This window comes from Nuphar pumila, chromosome 16 (assembly GCF_984573655.1).
Source record: "Nuphar pumila chromosome 16, dmNupPumi1.hap1.1, whole genome shotgun sequence".
Taxonomy (NCBI): domain Eukaryota; kingdom Viridiplantae; phylum Streptophyta; class Magnoliopsida; order Nymphaeales; family Nymphaeaceae; genus Nuphar; species Nuphar pumila.
Genome location: NC_143264.1, coordinates 84,286,256 through 84,303,301, shown reverse-complemented (window position 1 = coordinate 84,303,301; position 17,046 = coordinate 84,286,256). Strand labels below are relative to the sequence as shown.

The window sequence follows — 17,046 nt, the reverse complement described above, 5'->3', positions numbered from 1 at the left end:
ATTCGCGTGACCCGAACCAAGTCGTTGTTGAGCAATTCCGATCCGACCCACTGCCCCAAGTACTGTAGCGTCAAGCTTACGACGCAAGATTGCGGAAGCTCTTCCCCTCTCTCTCTCTCTCTATATATATATATATATATACTCGCATCATTTCCCGCTTTAATTTCGTCTCGAGCGAGCCGCGAAAAGCATAGAGGGAAAGGAGGAGCGGAGAAGCAAATCAGGAATGGCGGAGGGAGATGGCACCAAGCGATGGCTTCCTCTCGAAGCAAACCCCGACGTTATGAACCAGGTCTCTTTCTTCCCTTCCTCCCTCTCAATTGGGTCTACCGATCGCTCGAGTGAGACTCTCTGTGTCGGTTTCCGTCTTCGTCTCATCGTTATATTTTTTCTATGGCTGGTTGATTCGACAGGGAGATAAATTGCTAGGGCTCTCTCTTTCGTATGCGTGTTCTGTATTTTCATGTCACAAGATTCCTGAAGCAGAGATGCAATTGCCGATTTTTCGTCTATTCTACGTTCAACAACGGGAATATCCAGATAATAATTCAAAAAATAAGTTCGATCTCTCTCTTGTGTGTTTGTGTGTCTCATTTCTGTATTTGTCATATCAGAAAATTCCTGAAACTGATATGTAATTGGCTATTTTTCGTCTATTCTACGTTCAATAACAAGAATTTCCAGATCGATCGTCGAAAAAGGGAATCCGATCTCATCTCTCTCTCTATGTGTGTGTGTCTCCATTCTGTATTCGACATATCAGAAAATCACTGAAACGGAGATGCAATTGGTGATTTTTCGTCGATTCTATATTCAATAGGGAAGATATCCAGATCGATCATCCAAAAAAGAAATCCGGGAGGGACATTGAGCAACTTTTCTTTGTTTTAAATAGATAATGAAACGTGGATGAGTTCCGGTAGGGTTTTTTCTTCTGATTCATGCGTTTTGTCACTTTCTGATCACCGAAAAGACGAGTTCCGGAGTTAATCTCAAGAAGGAGGTGCATTTTGTCCTCTTTTTGTTTTCCTTATATTGTTTTATCTGTCTTTTGAATCTCTGATTGCATTTATGATGTTTCTTAACATTTTTTACTGCGTTTTTCAATGAAAAAGAAAATTGAAATCTGATAGGATCCTTGTTTCTGTATACGTGATCTAAGTTTTTCTTTATTTCTTTCTTTATTGGGGCTTCTCTTCTATGCGACTCAAAACTTTACAATCACAATGTAATTTCATTATTTTTTTTTGTTTGAAAATCGTTTTCTCATATTATGAATGATAACTTGGGAATGAGATGATCTTTGTTTTATTATTTTTTCTCTTATATGTGTAAGTGCCTGAAATGAGGCGTCCTTTGTGTTAACCTTGGTCCACTGCTTGCACAGATATAAAACACGGAGACATTCAACCGGACGTACCTTGATTTCTCTCAAGAATGATGTGTTCTTTGACTATTTTCTTTTACTCATTCGAAAAGTCATGATTTCTGCCCAATGACATTCTATTTTGATGTCTCCTTAAATTGACATGGTTGTGAACTTTGAGTAGGTTTTCAGTTGACAACAAAGAGCCCCTTCTGATCATCATCATCCATTTCTTTTTCTTGAAATTAGGAAAAAATGCACCAAGGTTCCCTTGCTTGATTTCTTTGGTTCAATGTCGAAGCCTTCTTTGTAATTCCTTCTCAACCTCCTGTTTTTCAGTTGTAAAAAAGTTGCATAAGAGTCACGAGAGTTTCTTGTTTCTGTGTGCAAGAATCAGGGTTTGGATGGTATCATTATCACATCAATGTGCATCACACTCTTTTTTCCCCTTGTAAAATTGTCAACCTATGCACTCCACTTGGAGCTCCCATGCATGCTTTCTGTTGCTATAGTTTAGGATATTAGTTATCATCCAAAATATTGAAATTTGGACAGTAAGTGCGGCCTTTTCCTGATTTCTGTTGATTTTTGAATCCAATGTAATAGATAATCCAATGCTTAACTGATGATCAACTTTTAATGAAGTCACTAGTTTGTATTGAGAACATTTGATTCCAAAACTAAAGATTTGGCATTGAACACTGGGTTAGGAATCTGTTCTGATGTTGATGAATGGTCCATTTTTTTTCTCAAAATAAACAAAGAAAGTGATTGAAAATATAAAAGGAAATATAAAATAATGAAAAGAAAAACTAAGCTTCAGCTATGTGCTTCTGTTATCGATGCATGATCAGGGATGATGGAATGATGGAGTTGAACAGTGCAATATCAACTCCTGTGTTCATTTTAAAATTGTCCTGGTTGCTGGGATATATGTGTTTACTAGGTGTATATTAGATTAGTAAAATTAAGTACAAATTATAATTATCTATGGATAATTAATTGGAGACTACTTGCACAGTGAGAATTGTTATGATGGCTAATTTATGATCATAGGCATATTTTGAGTTATTATTTGTTTTGTTAGAAACTTTCTTTTTAAATTATTAACAGATATGGGCAATGTCAGTATTTTGAATCTTTACATTTTTTTGCTATACTTCTTTATAGTTTCTTTGGGGCCTTGGCCTCCCAGAGGATGAAGCAGAGTTTCATGATGTGTATGGCTTGGAGGAAGAGCTCCTGGAGATGGTTCCAAAGCCTGCAGTGGCAGTGATTTTCCTTTACCCCATCACAGATGAGGCAAGAAGGCCTAGTTAGCCACTGATACAGAAATTTTCTGTTCTGCTTACAGTATTATTGCATATTACATTAGGTCTTGCCTGCAAGATGTTATTGTTTTTATTGTTAAATTTGTTTCTGCTGTTGAATATTTGAAACTTGTTGTGTTTTTTAGATAATCTGGAACTTTGCTGAAGGTAAGTCATGACAATAGTCATGAGAACATGAATATGTAATTTACATGTACTACATAAATTTTCTGTTCTGCTTACAGTATTATTGCGTATTGCATTAGGTCTTGTCTGCAAGATGTTATTGTTTTTATCGTTAAATTTGTTTCTGCTGTTGAATAATTGAAACGTGCTTTTTTTTTTAGATAATCTGGAACTTTGCTGAAGGTAAGGCATGACAATAATCATGAGAACATCAAATGTAATTTACATGTACTACAATATGTCAACTGGTGAAGGTATCTGAACAATCAATAATACTTTACTTAAGCTGCCTCTACTGAAGGGAAAAGTTGTGGATCCCGAGGATTGTGCTCTATATACGATTACGATGAGAAACAGTTGTATCTACAAAGATTACATATTACAAATGATGAAAATACTCATAACAATCTCGAAAGTACTTAAAAGACCTCCTATGCCAAAATTGACATTACATAACACAAAAAGCAACCGATAGGATCCTCTGTTGGTTTTAGTTAAAAAACATAAACTGTAACTAGATACAAATAGCCACCAGTATCATACCAAGAAGTTCTTTTTTTTTTAATTATTATTTTGCTTGGAGATATCACCGCTATGGTTTGGATGTCCTGTTACTGGCTGAGAGGTGTACATTGTGTGTGGACCTGAGTTGGTGTCCACAGTGTAAAACTCGACAAGTACTCCTCCGCTGCCCACTGGGAATAGTTTCCCATTTCTCTTAAGCCTTGTGGCAAAGGACACACAGACCGGGTATCGAATTCTCGACCTCCTTCAACTTGAAAGCCTTAAGCTGACCCCACCTAGCCAGGTGTGAGGAGCCCTTGTGGGCATCATATTTAGTAGTTCATTCAATTATTTAATGATGACAAGTTGAAATGGTGCTATGCTATGCAAATGAACATAAATAAGAATGCAAAGTTGCAATAGATAGACAACTACATAAAGTTTGAATTTCACATTGGACAATTTTTTGTTATTCGTCTTTCATGCTTTATGTCATGAATATGTTGTTGCAAGCTGATAGCCATGTTTGTGTTATATCTCACATGGATTGTGTATTGATGGATGCTCATGTTAACTAAGATGAGGGGTCTCCTAGGAAATCTTCATGTCCTACTTAGCATGCTGCCATTTTTCCAAGTGTAAAAGGGTAACTGAAGTTAATAGACATTCAACAACAAAAGATGAGTCTGTATTCATGCTTGTGTTAAATAGGGGTGTGTTAGCGGTATTCTTTTTTAACTTTGTGCTCCTGAATGTTTAATTCTTTACAATATTTAGGACTAGGTGCTGTCACCTGGGTACGGGTGCGGGTACGGGTACAGAGGGTATGATACGGAAATTCCAAAAAATGTGGGTACGTGAACATGGCTATATATATATATATATATATATATATATATATATATATATATATATATATATATATATATTAAATATCACATAAATACAAAATAAATTCAAATAAACTGAATATAATCTAAATATATATGCTATATCTAAAATATATATTATATACTGAAAATATAATTATAAATTATAAATTATAAATTGAATACAAACTTGTATGTGCGGAGGGTAAGCATGTCCAGGTGTCGACGCATGTCGATATGGATACGGAGGGCAAAATGGACTGTCCGTGTAGCATAGATTAGGTGTGAGGGATGAACAAGCATCTTGTGCTTGGGATTTGCATGTAACGTTCCATGATGTACCCACTAAAGCACTTCCTGCCTTTGGGCATCCTATGTAGGTCTAACTTAATGTGTGTGCATATGTTTGACAGTTTGAGTAGCCTGGTGGATGCTATATTGCACATTTTCCATGGCCACAACAAAGTGTTAATGGAAATATGGTGGGTTGGGCAAGTAGTGGTTGAGCATTTAGAAATATACTGGTCTATGAATCTTCTAAATGTTTGTTCTATCTCTAAACACCTGAGTTTAGTGAAGGGATTGGGAACACTTTTGGGCCAAATCAACCATTTTGCCTGAGATGAGAGTTCGTGACCTTTTGTGCACCATTCTTGCATCCCACCCTGTACCAATGCTTGATTGCAATTTGTTTGTTGTCTACGTCATAATTCAATAGATATGTGATTCAATTTACAGATTTCTTTTCAAATAATAAATGAAAAATATGTGATTTTTATCTGTGATGGGATATAAAAGCTCGTCTAAATAATGATATCATTTCATGCAGTATTTTTTTTTGTTTCATCTAAAAATAAATATTGTAGAATGAAACATTAATGTCTTGGGCTGATAAAACAAATACAATTATATTTTCTAATTTGAGTTTTGGTCATTTGGAATTGTGTGCACATATATGCTAGACTGAAGCTGAGAGACTGTTGGAGCAGGAGCAAGCCAAGGAAGAAGGGGCACAGGTATATATATATCAATGCCAATATTGTAAAAGCTATTGGTTAACTAGGAATCAATTTTGGAATCTACATCATGTTGGCCTAGCCAATCACATTTTTTGCTGCTTACATTGGGTAATCTTTCCATTTATGATGCATGATAGCAATGGACCTAATTTATTTTCTGTAGAAATGATTAATTTATTAAACATGAAGGGCACATTTTTAGGTATATTTAGAATTTTTGGAGAAGAGAGAAAAATGTTTACTTAAAATCCTAGAAGTCATGATAGATGATGGACTGCAATGATGAACATGGCATTATATATAAGGATTGTTCCCTAACTTTCCATATTGCCATAATAGAATAATCCCTCCACAAATACTCATTTAAAAATAATAAAATAGTAAATAATATCACAATCATCATGCCAAGGTGTTGCCTTTAAGAAACCATTCACGAGACAACATAAGCCTCTTTTATTAAAGAGGTGAATTGCTTGCTGCATCACTATAATCTTAAAACACTTGTAGTGCCCTACAACAACAGTGGGTCAAAGTGGCTCTAGGCATGTCCAAAAAGCTCTTTTGGGGCTTTGTTAGTTTCATGCCAGGGATGGGAAGACCCGTTCTTTTTTATGTCCAAAGATTATTTACTTATTCCCCAGTTTTATGTTTGAAAAAAAATCTACTTCTCATGGCATTCTCACAAAAAACGTGAAGCCATTTTTTATATTTTTTATATTTATATTTTTATGTGCTTAAACTTTCCTGAGATCTATATAAAATTATACAGAATCTAGACAAATTGACTCGCCAGGATATTTTCAAAACTGGTATATAGTTTAGTTTTGTCATGTTCTCATTGAAGAGTTGAATCTTGTGTGATATCAATTTTGCCATGAGCGACTGTAATCAAATTTATCTCAATTGACTTCACATTTAATAATTTTTCTTTGGTAAATCAAAATTGTTTAGACATTTGCATTGTTGCAGTAATTTTATTTGCAAAATGTGCTGCCAATCATTCATTGCATGTATGTGAAATATAAATATAATTTTACATAAGTTTATTCACCAACTGAATTTGATTTATTTAGCATTGGCACCTCAGTCACCAATATAGGCAATATTTTGAAATTGCCACATTTTAAAAGGATTTTCCAAGAAGCTGACATTCACTTTATATCTTCAAGGAATTTAGATTTTAGATTTTTGAAATTCTTAAATTTTTAATATTTTGTTATTGTTTATTCTTAAAAGTTTCCATTATTTTCCTAAGAAGAACCACTAATTTTTAAATTATTCTGAGCAAAACCTTTGCTGAAATATTGCTGAGACTGGTGCTATCATACTTCTCTATGGATTACCGATATATTCCATGACATCAGTGTCTGAAATTTGCCATGGCATTCTAGATGGTTTGTGGAATTGTGCTTGGTGGCCTTATGATGCAACTTTTTATGCACTAAAATGCCTCTCATATATTTTAGTCTTTGCAAGATGTTGCAACTTTGAGAACAATGACTTGCATGGTTATTCTGCCTTGCTTTGTTGTATTGCATGCTAACACTAGCGTACATGTTTCCTTTAAAAGATTTTTTGAAGAAAACTATCTTGTATACCATTGCTTACTTACAATTCATAGTTTATCTTTTAACAAGAACTAAATAGGAATAGCCCTGTTGAGATTCAAGCCTGAAGCCAGTTGGCTCAGATTCTTCATTACCAATTCAATTATTGTATTCAACCCCAGATTGGGTTCCATTATAGATTCTGTAAGTTTTTAGAACACTTAAATTGTTAAACATTGTTGTGGTTAGTTCAATATACTGATTATCACGTTTCAATTTATGTGCTTAAATTGTTTCTCTAGCACCATGGTAGATTGTTCTGGTTAATTTGAAACTGTTGAGGCATGCTAATTTGACCTTAGGCTTATCCTATTTAGTTTGAGGAGTTGTATATTTTCTCTGATGTTCATATGTTGATGACATTTTCCCACAGGAACTGAATTTTATTTTTTTCCTGTCATGTCTTTTATTTATTTACCAATGTGTACCATTGCTGTTCTATCAACTCAAGCGTTCTCCTCTTAGTCATTCAGCACTTCTGATTCATGGGTGACTCGTTACTTCTCTGTTTTGTAGGAAATAAGTGACAAAGTGTACTTTATGAAGCAAACTGTTGGAAATGCATGTGGAACAATTGGACTTCTTCATGCTTTAGGAAATATAACCTCTGAAATTAGGCTGGGTAAATATTTCATATGACCTATACAGTTACTTTGTTTTAATCATGTACTTATCATCCTGCTTGCTTGTTCTATTTTGTGGTGGCTACAATTTAAGGGAATTAGTCAGGATTTATGAAGTGATGATTATCCCGTTCAGCATGTATTTGGTGTATGCTTGGAAAAGTTGTTACATAATACATCATTATAGGTTGATTATTCAGTGTACATAAACAAGCAGTCCCAAAAGCTTGGGATTGAAAAAAGGCTTCATTCTTAGGATTGTTTGGCAAGAGAACCTTAACTTGGATCAATGATTAGCTGGATCTTCTTGGACATCGAGGAGGCTTCTAATTTCCTAAATACCTTTCCTCCATTGTTCTACTTTTTTGAATATTAAAATGGATACAATGGTGGTACAAGAAGACCAGTATCCTTAGAGAATCCATTATTGTATTTATGTAAGGTGGCAAAGGAATGTGGAAAGAGGATTTTAGAAACAGAATTTTCCTAATCTCTTCCTACCCATGAAGTTTGGCTAGAAATGTCATGGTAATTAGGATGTGGGTGATGCATGTCCAATGTATTCTCCTCGTCCTCCTAGTCTGCCTTTTCATCATCCTGTTACTTCTAGGCCTCATTCTAGCTTGTATTCGATGGTTACGGAAGAATCCATCTACATGTGGGAAGTACATTTTGTTGAGAACTGTTCCGAGATGTGAAACTCAACATTTTTGAATCTTATGGAGAATGCTTGGGAAGCGTGTTTTCCATCCATGTGTTTCCCTGAGTTTCTTGTTAGATAGGTAATATTTTCTCCTATAGGAAAAAGTTGAGACACAAGCGCTGTTTGAATTTTTTAATTAACTTTTTTAGTAAAAACCTTAGACTTTTACCAGAGTTACCATAAGCTCCACAGATAAGTGGGAAGCACACTTCCATAGAAACTTGCTTTGGAAGCATGGTAATAGTCTTTACATTTTGATTTAAAAAAACAACCTAGGGTTTTAGAATGATATGACCTCAAATTTTAGACATTTTGGTTCAAAATCCCAACTGTTTTGAGAGATTTATGAAAAGAAAAATCATATCTGATTTGTTAGTGTGGTTCTGGTCAGAATCCTATTTTCCTTTTTTTTTTCTTTTGAGAAATACAGCATAGTCTCATAAGTTTTTTACTGTTCTGCTTTTTCCAATTTCAGTAGAGGGATCTTACTTAGATAGGTTCTTCAAAACAACAGCCAAGATGAACCCTCTGGAGGTATTGTCTTTATTTATTTGTTCATTTTGTTTTCCCTTTCTAATCTCTTTCTTACAAGGTTGTTAATCATATTGACTTGCTATCTTCCTATCAACTATTATTTTTCTGCACAGCGTGCTAGTTTTCTTGAGAAAGATGTGGAAATGGAATCTGCACATGATGTGGCAGCCACTGCTGGTGATACTGAGGTGAGTCTCCATGCAAGATGATTTGCAATATTATTTCAGTTTGTAAAGTGAGAGGAATGAAGTACTAATAGGTGGTTCAATACGAGGGTTTTTGCACATCGTGTGCCTGCCATGAAAAACTGAGGGTTTTTGCAGAAAGACATGAAAATCCATGCATTCTGCGAGCACCACAGCGGCAACACAAAAGTGGAGGCTTCTTTCCTCATGGAAAATGACTCCCAAATTCAACATTGCTGCACACACTGTGTGCTTGGGTGTTTTCTTTTCTGGGGTGGGGTGGAGGGAAGGGGGTGTGTGCAAATATATTTTTGTGCAAGAATGGAGCCTTCTTCTGCGACATACAAGCAGACACTAAAGGTTTGTGGACTATAAAGGGAAATTTTCAAATAATGATCCATCTTTTACCCTATATTCCAAGTACAAATTTACCTTTCTGAAAAACTCAAATACAAACCCTCCATTTTGATGAAATGGCTAGATTTAAACCCATAGTTGCTATTTTATATTTCTGTAAATGGCGATGTTAAGTTCTAAGTGAAGTGCCCATCTATCGTTATACATTACTAAGACATTACTACTTTGTTTTATTTTTTCAAAAACACCCTTATGGTCGTCAACACCTCAGTTTTGCTCTTGTTGGGAGAATAGTAACTTTACATTGCTTAAGTGACAGCAGGTTTGAGTTTGGCTATTTCAACAAAATGTTGAGTGCATATTTTTGTTTCTGAAAATGGTCCACACTTATTTGGAATTTAGGGTAAAAACTGGGCCCTTGTTTGAAAATTTTGCAGTTGGTGATGATAATTCATGTGAAATGCTACTGTGGTTACAAAATTTGTCAGGAGTAGAAGAATTTGATGAACTTGTTGGCTTCTATGGAAGGTTTTGTTTGCACGTGTGTGGTATCCCATCTATGCTTACACAATGTATACTCTTTAAATGTGCTAATGTTGTCATGGTTATTTTCATACAGCTTCTTACTTTTTGGTAAATATGTGGTTTGTTCACAGGCTCAGCAAAATGTGGACACCCATTTCATATGCTTCACTTGTGTTGATGGTATGTGGTTTTTGTTTATTTCCCTTTTCATCTTTTCCAACAGGTTTGTCTTAGCGGTCATTTGTTTCATTCCCACCAATAAGGAAAGACTCCATGGGAAAGGCATCCCATGATGGGAAGACCATCCCATATGTGAAAAAATGCATATGTAAATCCATTCATTGGGGGGGGGGGGGGGGCATGTATGGATTTACATAGAAAATGCATGGACAACGTGAAAAGAAACCCATGATGACTGTGGGCCCACATGAAAATGGAGTTGGCTTGTTTGTTTCACCTGCATACGAAAATGGATGGTTTCCCCATTTTCATGTGTAAATTGGGTGAAACAAACAACCCCTTAATGTTTTTCGCTGCTATGAACTTTTTATTCCTAAAGATTATACTCCGACAACTAGTTTGTGCCTTTGTGGTATTTCTCTCCCATAATTCCTCCATATGGCTTTATTGTCAGCCTGGTATGTTTACTTGTGTTTTCACAATGAGACATATTTTCTGAAGATGTCCATACTTTTATTTATCTCTAGATATGTAGTCAAAATCGTAAAGTAGGCTCCGACTAGGCTGCCTAGTCCGGCTAGGCAGAGCCCTACTGCCTAGGCCCTTGCACCTAGGCAGTAGGGCCCATTTGCAGGAATAGCACCATCATATTTGTTTTTTGTTTGACCTGTACCTTAACTGATATTGGTGTGTGTGTGTGTGTGTGTGTTGTACGGATATTGTGTTTTATTTTTTTACATATATAAATATAAATTGTATTTTCCTGTTTTTTTTCATATATATATATATATATCTGTGTGTGCATGTGTGTTTCTTCCATATACTCTATATTTAAGGTTTAAATTTTGTTTTTTACTTATTTTAATTTAGTGGTTTTAAGTTTTTTATTAGAATAACAATGTAAGGACTTCTTTTGCTGCAAATACTAGTGGATCTAATCAACAAGATAATTATAATCAAATATAGCAGGTCATAGTGCAAAATTACAGTTTTTCAATGTGTTACGACATGCTATATTTTGTTCATAATCATCTTGTTGATTAATTTCATGTTGAATACATCTTTGCTATTAATTTTAGCAATTCACTGTAAATTATATATTTTTAATTATTTTTTTATTTTTTTATTTTTTTGTTTCAACTAAACTAACTAGTCTTGCCTTGTTCCCGACTAGATCTTTTGTGGGTCTACAGACTAGTGCTTTTGACTAGATAGATCTCTAGTTTTAATTTCATATGATTCATTGCCAAAATTGACTTGGATACATTGTGGGAAGGAGAAGGTGAGATCAGCAAGCCACCTTTTGAGCACCAGCAACTATAGTCAGATTTGACTGGAAACAGAGACTATACTGAAAAAGCGACTTTGAGACTAAGATTTTCTTGGTTTTTGGTTTTATTTACTCATGCTAGCCTATAGCTGATTAGACGAGCAAGGAACTTTCATCTGGGTCTTCACCTGGAAACTTATTGTTCTTGGTCTACTAGAGACGGTTGGTGACAAGTTGCAATTCATTACTATTGAAAGAAATGGCTCTGTGTATTGAGAAGAGAGAAAGAGATCAAAACAGTACAGATGCAATGTTCCATTCCTTGCAATGGATGACTGTCCTGATCTTAAACAACAAACTTATTAAGCCTTAGTAAATAATGCATATACCTTCTCACTTTCCTGCATATTACATTGTTATTTTGATTCTCAACATTCACTTCAAGTTTTGGTCTGGAAAATAGATGACACCTTTAAGTTTTATAGACCTTTTTTTTTTAAGATTTTAAGTTTTGGATACTTGTCAGTTATCACTCCTTTTTTAGATCTTTTTGTGTGTGCCTGTTATTTACTTTGAGTCCACTGCAATACCTCCAACGCCCATCTTGCTCTCCACTGCAATACTTCTATGTTACTTTGGTTATCAATACCGTGTATTAGGGTGTGTTTGTCCTGGACTCGCCAGTCGCACCCCTGGTGGTGTGACCAGCACATCCCACCAAATACCCCTGTGCAGGACCGCTGCATCCTGTGCAGCTTGTGTTGTCCCCGCATAATCAAACAAAGGAGACAGCCCAGGCAGGGACCGGTGGGTCCCCACCCAGGTGTGGCTCATGTATCAAATGCACCCTTACTGTATAATTTTTTGCTCAAGATTGGTAATTGATCTCTCCAGATGACTTGAAGTGAATGCCATCCTTCCTTGATACCTAGCTTCTCCACTTGATTCAATTTTTCTTTGCAGTTCATCAAGAAGCATTCTCCACTTGATTCAATCATCCTTGTTTTGCACTTCATGAAGAAACAAATTTCCTGCTGTCCTTGAAGATAATATCCAGGAATCAAATCTTTTGCTCAGAACTTTTAATCAACAGAGAAAAATAAATGAAACAATGCCCATGGAAGTCTATTTATTTTGACTATTGTCCAGATGGAGTAAGATGCTAATGGAAGTGCCATGATTTATTAAAATCCTCTTGTAAACTGTATGGTCAAATACTGGATTTTGTATTGTTTGCCACTGTACTTCAGCGTTTGGATTTTAAATCATACTTCAATGTCTAATCCATTTTAGTTTGCTGACTTAGCATTCAACATATTGATCCTTCCTTCCAACCCTCAACTGATTGTCCTTCCTTCCAAAGTCAAAATCCTTGGAAATGATTTAAAGTCCCTTGGCCGTGTGCTTAGAAAGCAGGGTGACAACACAACTTAGTTTTATTTTTACTTCTTATGGAACTGAGTATAATGTGATACAAATCCTTTTCAATACAGTGAACAAATAGCCATGGTCTTTCATTTGGTGAGCCAAGGTTCTTTGCAGATTTATACTTATCCTTGACTCATTGTTCTTCTTTTCAAGTTGAAACACTTGGAAGCTGTTTAAATTCCTGTGTCCTTTTGTTTAGAAAACAGCTTTAGCTCCATTTTTAGTTTTCTAATTAAGTTGTCACTAAAACTTTTTCCTTTGCACTTCTAAGAATATGTTCTTGACATTTATATGCAATTGCTATGAACAATAAGATAAAGCCATAGGTAGTGCAATTAGGTATGTATTTTTCTTGCCATCTTTTGTTTGTATTAGGCCATCTTTAGCTGCTGTACTGTCAATTTATTCCTTAATTTTGTCATGGTTAAACCTATTTTTTTTTATTGTTTTACAGGAATGCTATATGAGCTTGATGGAAGAAAGGAATGTCCTGTATCTCATGGTGCATCATCACCCAGCAGCTTATTGCAGGCTCTCTCTCTCTCTCTCTCTCTCTCTCTCTCTCTATGCATCCGTGTGAGCTTACAGTATGAGAGCATTCTTGTATAACCATGTCTGTAATTCTTGGGATTTTGTAAAGCATTAACTGGTGGATTGGCAAAAACTTCTCACCAAAACTTGTGTTTAAGGGCATGTTTTGAAGCGGGAAAATGCTAGGAAAAATGCAAGTGGTAACTTTTCCCTTTGTTCCAAACAATAGAAAATTTTTGAAAGAAAAAAATTGCTATTTTGCTATAAAAATTTCTCCATCTCAGAGATGAAGAAAATTTTCCTATAAAAAGTGTCAGTTTTGAGGGTAGCCCTCACCATAATCAAAACGCTCTAACAATTTTCCAACTCTATTTTCTCATGTCACACAATCCAGAGAAAATTTTCCATAGAGAGTTCTCATATGAAGGGCATGTTTGCAATGCCTCGTGATTCTTGGATTTTCTCAAGATCCTGTGATTGTAAATCACTGTCACACACTTTCTCAAGGTTAGTGAAACATGAGAAAGGTGCAAATTATGATTGTGATTGCCAGCTGTCTGTTTTTGCCTTGAATCTTGTGAAAGTTGGTCACAAGATTGACCTTGTGACCAACAATCACAGCTTTTACTTTCTCAGCTGTGGTTGTTCATTTCACCTGTGGCCAATGCAAACATGCCCGAAAACTTCTCATAGGAAAAATCTTCTTTTCCTATGAGACTTTTTTCCCGCTTCCAAATGTGCCCTATGTGTTACTTGTTGAAGACACTCTTGGAAACATGAATGTGATTTACCTGATAAAACATTTGAAAATGCTGTGTTGTAGAAAGCCATTTCCTAGAGGTAGATATTCTTTTGCTGTTGTGTTGCTGATGTTTGTTTTCTTTCTTTGTTTTTTGTTTTTTTTGTGTTTTTAAGGAAAGATACGTTTCCTGTTTTTATTTAGTTGGGAATAATGATGACCTCTAGATGGTGATAAGTGGTCGTGAAGGTCTTGCCATTTCAATTGTAGGAGAACTTGGAATGTGGCGGTTGCTGGCTTTTTCGTAAAGTGGCTGTAGTCATAGTAGTGGTTGTAACTCATGAGTGTTTGTGGGACATATGGTGTATGTAGAAATGGTGGTGCTTGTGCTAGTGGTTCTGATGGATGTGGGTTTGAAGTTGGTGGCAAATCTATTGACTATTGTTGGTGAACTTTGTCATGGAGCAATTCAGGAATGGTTGTTGGAGCAGTGATGGTATATGTGTGGGTGCAATGTTTGTGTATTTTTTGTCGCTACTGGTGGACCTAGTGGTGGTCATACTGGGATAGGTGGTGGATGTATGTCAGGGTCACTTTGGTAATAGAGAAGTCCCATCATAGTGTTTGATACGGCAGTGCTGATGCTGAGAACATAATCACCAGGGTTATGGGTTGCCATTTGAGGTTCTCATCACAGACTGCATATGCTGGGATAGGATCCTTCAAACTAAGGATGTCTTGTCGGTTGCAGGTTGCAGCCCAAAACAGAAAACTTGTCAAAAGATGTCAGGTTGGCAACAATGGAGAAGGTATAAGAGGTGGAGTGGTCTTTTGGTGGTGTCAGTTAGAAGTCGATGGTCATGAAAGCTAAAAGGGAAAAAAAAAGATGTCTGAACACAGTTTTGATGTGTTTCTAACTCTAGACTCTGGTAGATCACATTAATTTTGGTCACTTCGTGCAAAGTCTACTACTATGTGTTGAAATTGCCTTCATGGTGCAAGTTTTGGTTTGCTTGACTTGAAGTTGGGGACAGTCTGCGACTCTGCTGTCCACAAGGTTGATCACAGACATGGCTGTGTCACAACACAACTTTAGGCCATATTTTATTGGAATAAATCCCCAAGATGCTGAAATTTTGATAATCTCATTATAAATTAAAAAACCATCTTTTTCGTGTGTTGTGATTTTGTTGAAATTTTAATGGTTTTTATTTATATTTCGTTTTTTAAATTTTTGTATAAATTTTTAATGTCCAGAGGTTTTTTCTTGATACTTCTTAAAAAGGTATTTTCAATTGATCACAAGGTTTATCCTTATCAATAAAATCTCGATACTGGACTTAGACAATGTTCCTGAGCTGGTCACCACCTGGGGATGGGAAGACTTAGCTTGGATATAGGGATCTTGTCGCTTACACCAACTCGTGTGAACCACAAAGAGATTGTGCTGGTGCTGGGATAGGATTGCCTGTGTTGGAACTTATGTATGATAATGTTTTAGATGATCTATGATGGATCGAGTTAGCTGTTTGTTTTTATGCATGATCTGATGATATGGTCTTCTATGCTTGAACAGGACGCAGCCAAGGTTATACAAAATTTCATCATGAAAAATCCAGATTCTGTCAATTTCAATGTCACGGCTCTCTGCAAGAAAAATAAGTGAACCTACAAACTTTCTACACTGGCTGGTTTTGCTGACACCCTTTTCCTAATTCAGGTATGCTGTTTTTTGCTTTTCTCCAAACATCATCTTTAGATTTTGTAAGATTAATTCTCTTCTAAGTCCTGTTCTGCTTCAACGTTTCCAACATAAATTTTGTTGTTTAAAGGTGGGTGTATACTTGAAGCCTGATTAGATAGACCTGTGCGTCCACATGTAGGGAAGAGTTGTACGACTTGATAGGTTTAACCTGGACTTGGACTTGGACTTGCGGCTGCTGCCAAAAGTCAGTACAAACACCATGAAGTTCGTCCGAAGTTCATCTTGGTTTCACTCCTATGCAAGGGTATGGTACTTTGGTTAACTGCTCTGTACTCCTCACAGGGATGTGTCACTGACGAGTCATGATAAATATCATCTGCTTGTTACAAACTCAGTAAATTTGGTTTTAAGTTCCCAACGGAAGGAGCCTTTTATTTTTATTTGGAGGTTGTTTTTGTTGTATCCAGATACAGGATCCAATCTGTGGCTGTAAGTGGGAGGTGGGGGTGTGCCTGCAACCTTGGACGATGGCCACCCGGATGCCTGCGTCCGAGGCACCAGAGTCAGATTGCATGCCAAAAAAAAAGGACAAAACGGCCCCAATGGGGCCTTGCAAACGTGGGACAACCCACCATCTGGAGCTCTGTCTCCAGGCAGAATTTGTCCTGCGATTCAAATGGACCCTAAAGCCATGTTTGCATTGCAGGACAAACTCCATGCGTTCTGTGCATGGACCAGCGGGGGCTCCACTTGTTTGATAGGAGCTGTTAGTGCACGTCACCATGTGTTGGGATGGTGATGGTGCGAGTTCAAAACCCAATGGTATGTTGTGTAACTGGTGGGGGGTCTGCCTAACCCCAGCTTGCCTACAAAAAAAAAAATTGTCCTGGACTTGCCAGACACCCCTAGGGGTGCAACTGGCATGTCAAATGTGCGACAGCACCTGGGCAGAGACTGGTTGGTCCCTGCGTGGCTGTGTCCCGCTTACCAAACACACCCTAAGCGTCTCACAAATCTCATTCTTGGGATATTCTCGTCCAAGGATTCTTTCTGGTCACATTGAATAAAATGTTTATACTTGTAGTAGACGTCTATTATGTTTTAGTTTTTGGTTATTATTTAAGGATTCTAGAAAGTGATAGTTGAGTGGGTTTAATTAATTTTATATTTCATTCTTAATTCCGTTTAGCAAGTTTTTGAGAAATTTATTTTTTATTAAAGGTGAATATACCAGTTTTGAGTAAAACCAAGTAGATTTTGAATTGGATCTGAATTTCTATGAATTAGATCAGATCCAACTCTGCTCTATGGTAATGGATTTCATGCTCCCCCAAATTGTTCCCCAAACATGATAAGGATTAAAGAGGAGTTGAATGCTTGAATTCTTGAAGGATTTGATGGTGCT

General features: G+C 36.4%; 1 protein-coding gene across 3 annotated transcripts; it reads left to right on the top strand.

Moving 5' to 3' along the window:
• The first annotated feature begins 139 nt into the window (after positions 1-139).
• On the top strand, positions 140-16,079 carry UCH3 (ubiquitin C-terminal hydrolase 3). 3 transcript variants are annotated; one of them, XM_089992435.1, is made up of 10 exons: positions 140-292; positions 2,537-2,668; positions 5,198-5,251; positions 7,378-7,483; positions 8,663-8,721; positions 8,835-8,909; positions 9,920-9,968; positions 13,121-13,197; positions 15,513-15,656; positions 15,820-16,079. In XM_089992435.1, exons 1-9 carry the CDS (start codon positions 227-229, stop codon positions 15,600-15,602), a joined length of 708 nt encoding a protein of 235 aa, XP_089848561.1. In that variant the 5' UTR covers positions 140-226; the 3' UTR covers positions 15,603-15,656; positions 15,820-16,079. The 3 variants fall into 3 exon arrangements, with proteins under 3 accessions (XP_089848561.1, XP_089848562.1, XP_089848563.1); XM_089992436.1 differs by having other exon boundaries at positions 15,769-16,079; XM_089992437.1 differs by lacking the exons at positions 13,121-13,197; positions 15,513-15,656; positions 15,820-16,079 and adding an exon at positions 12,202-12,525.
• Positions 16,080-17,046: the final 967 nt, after the last annotated feature.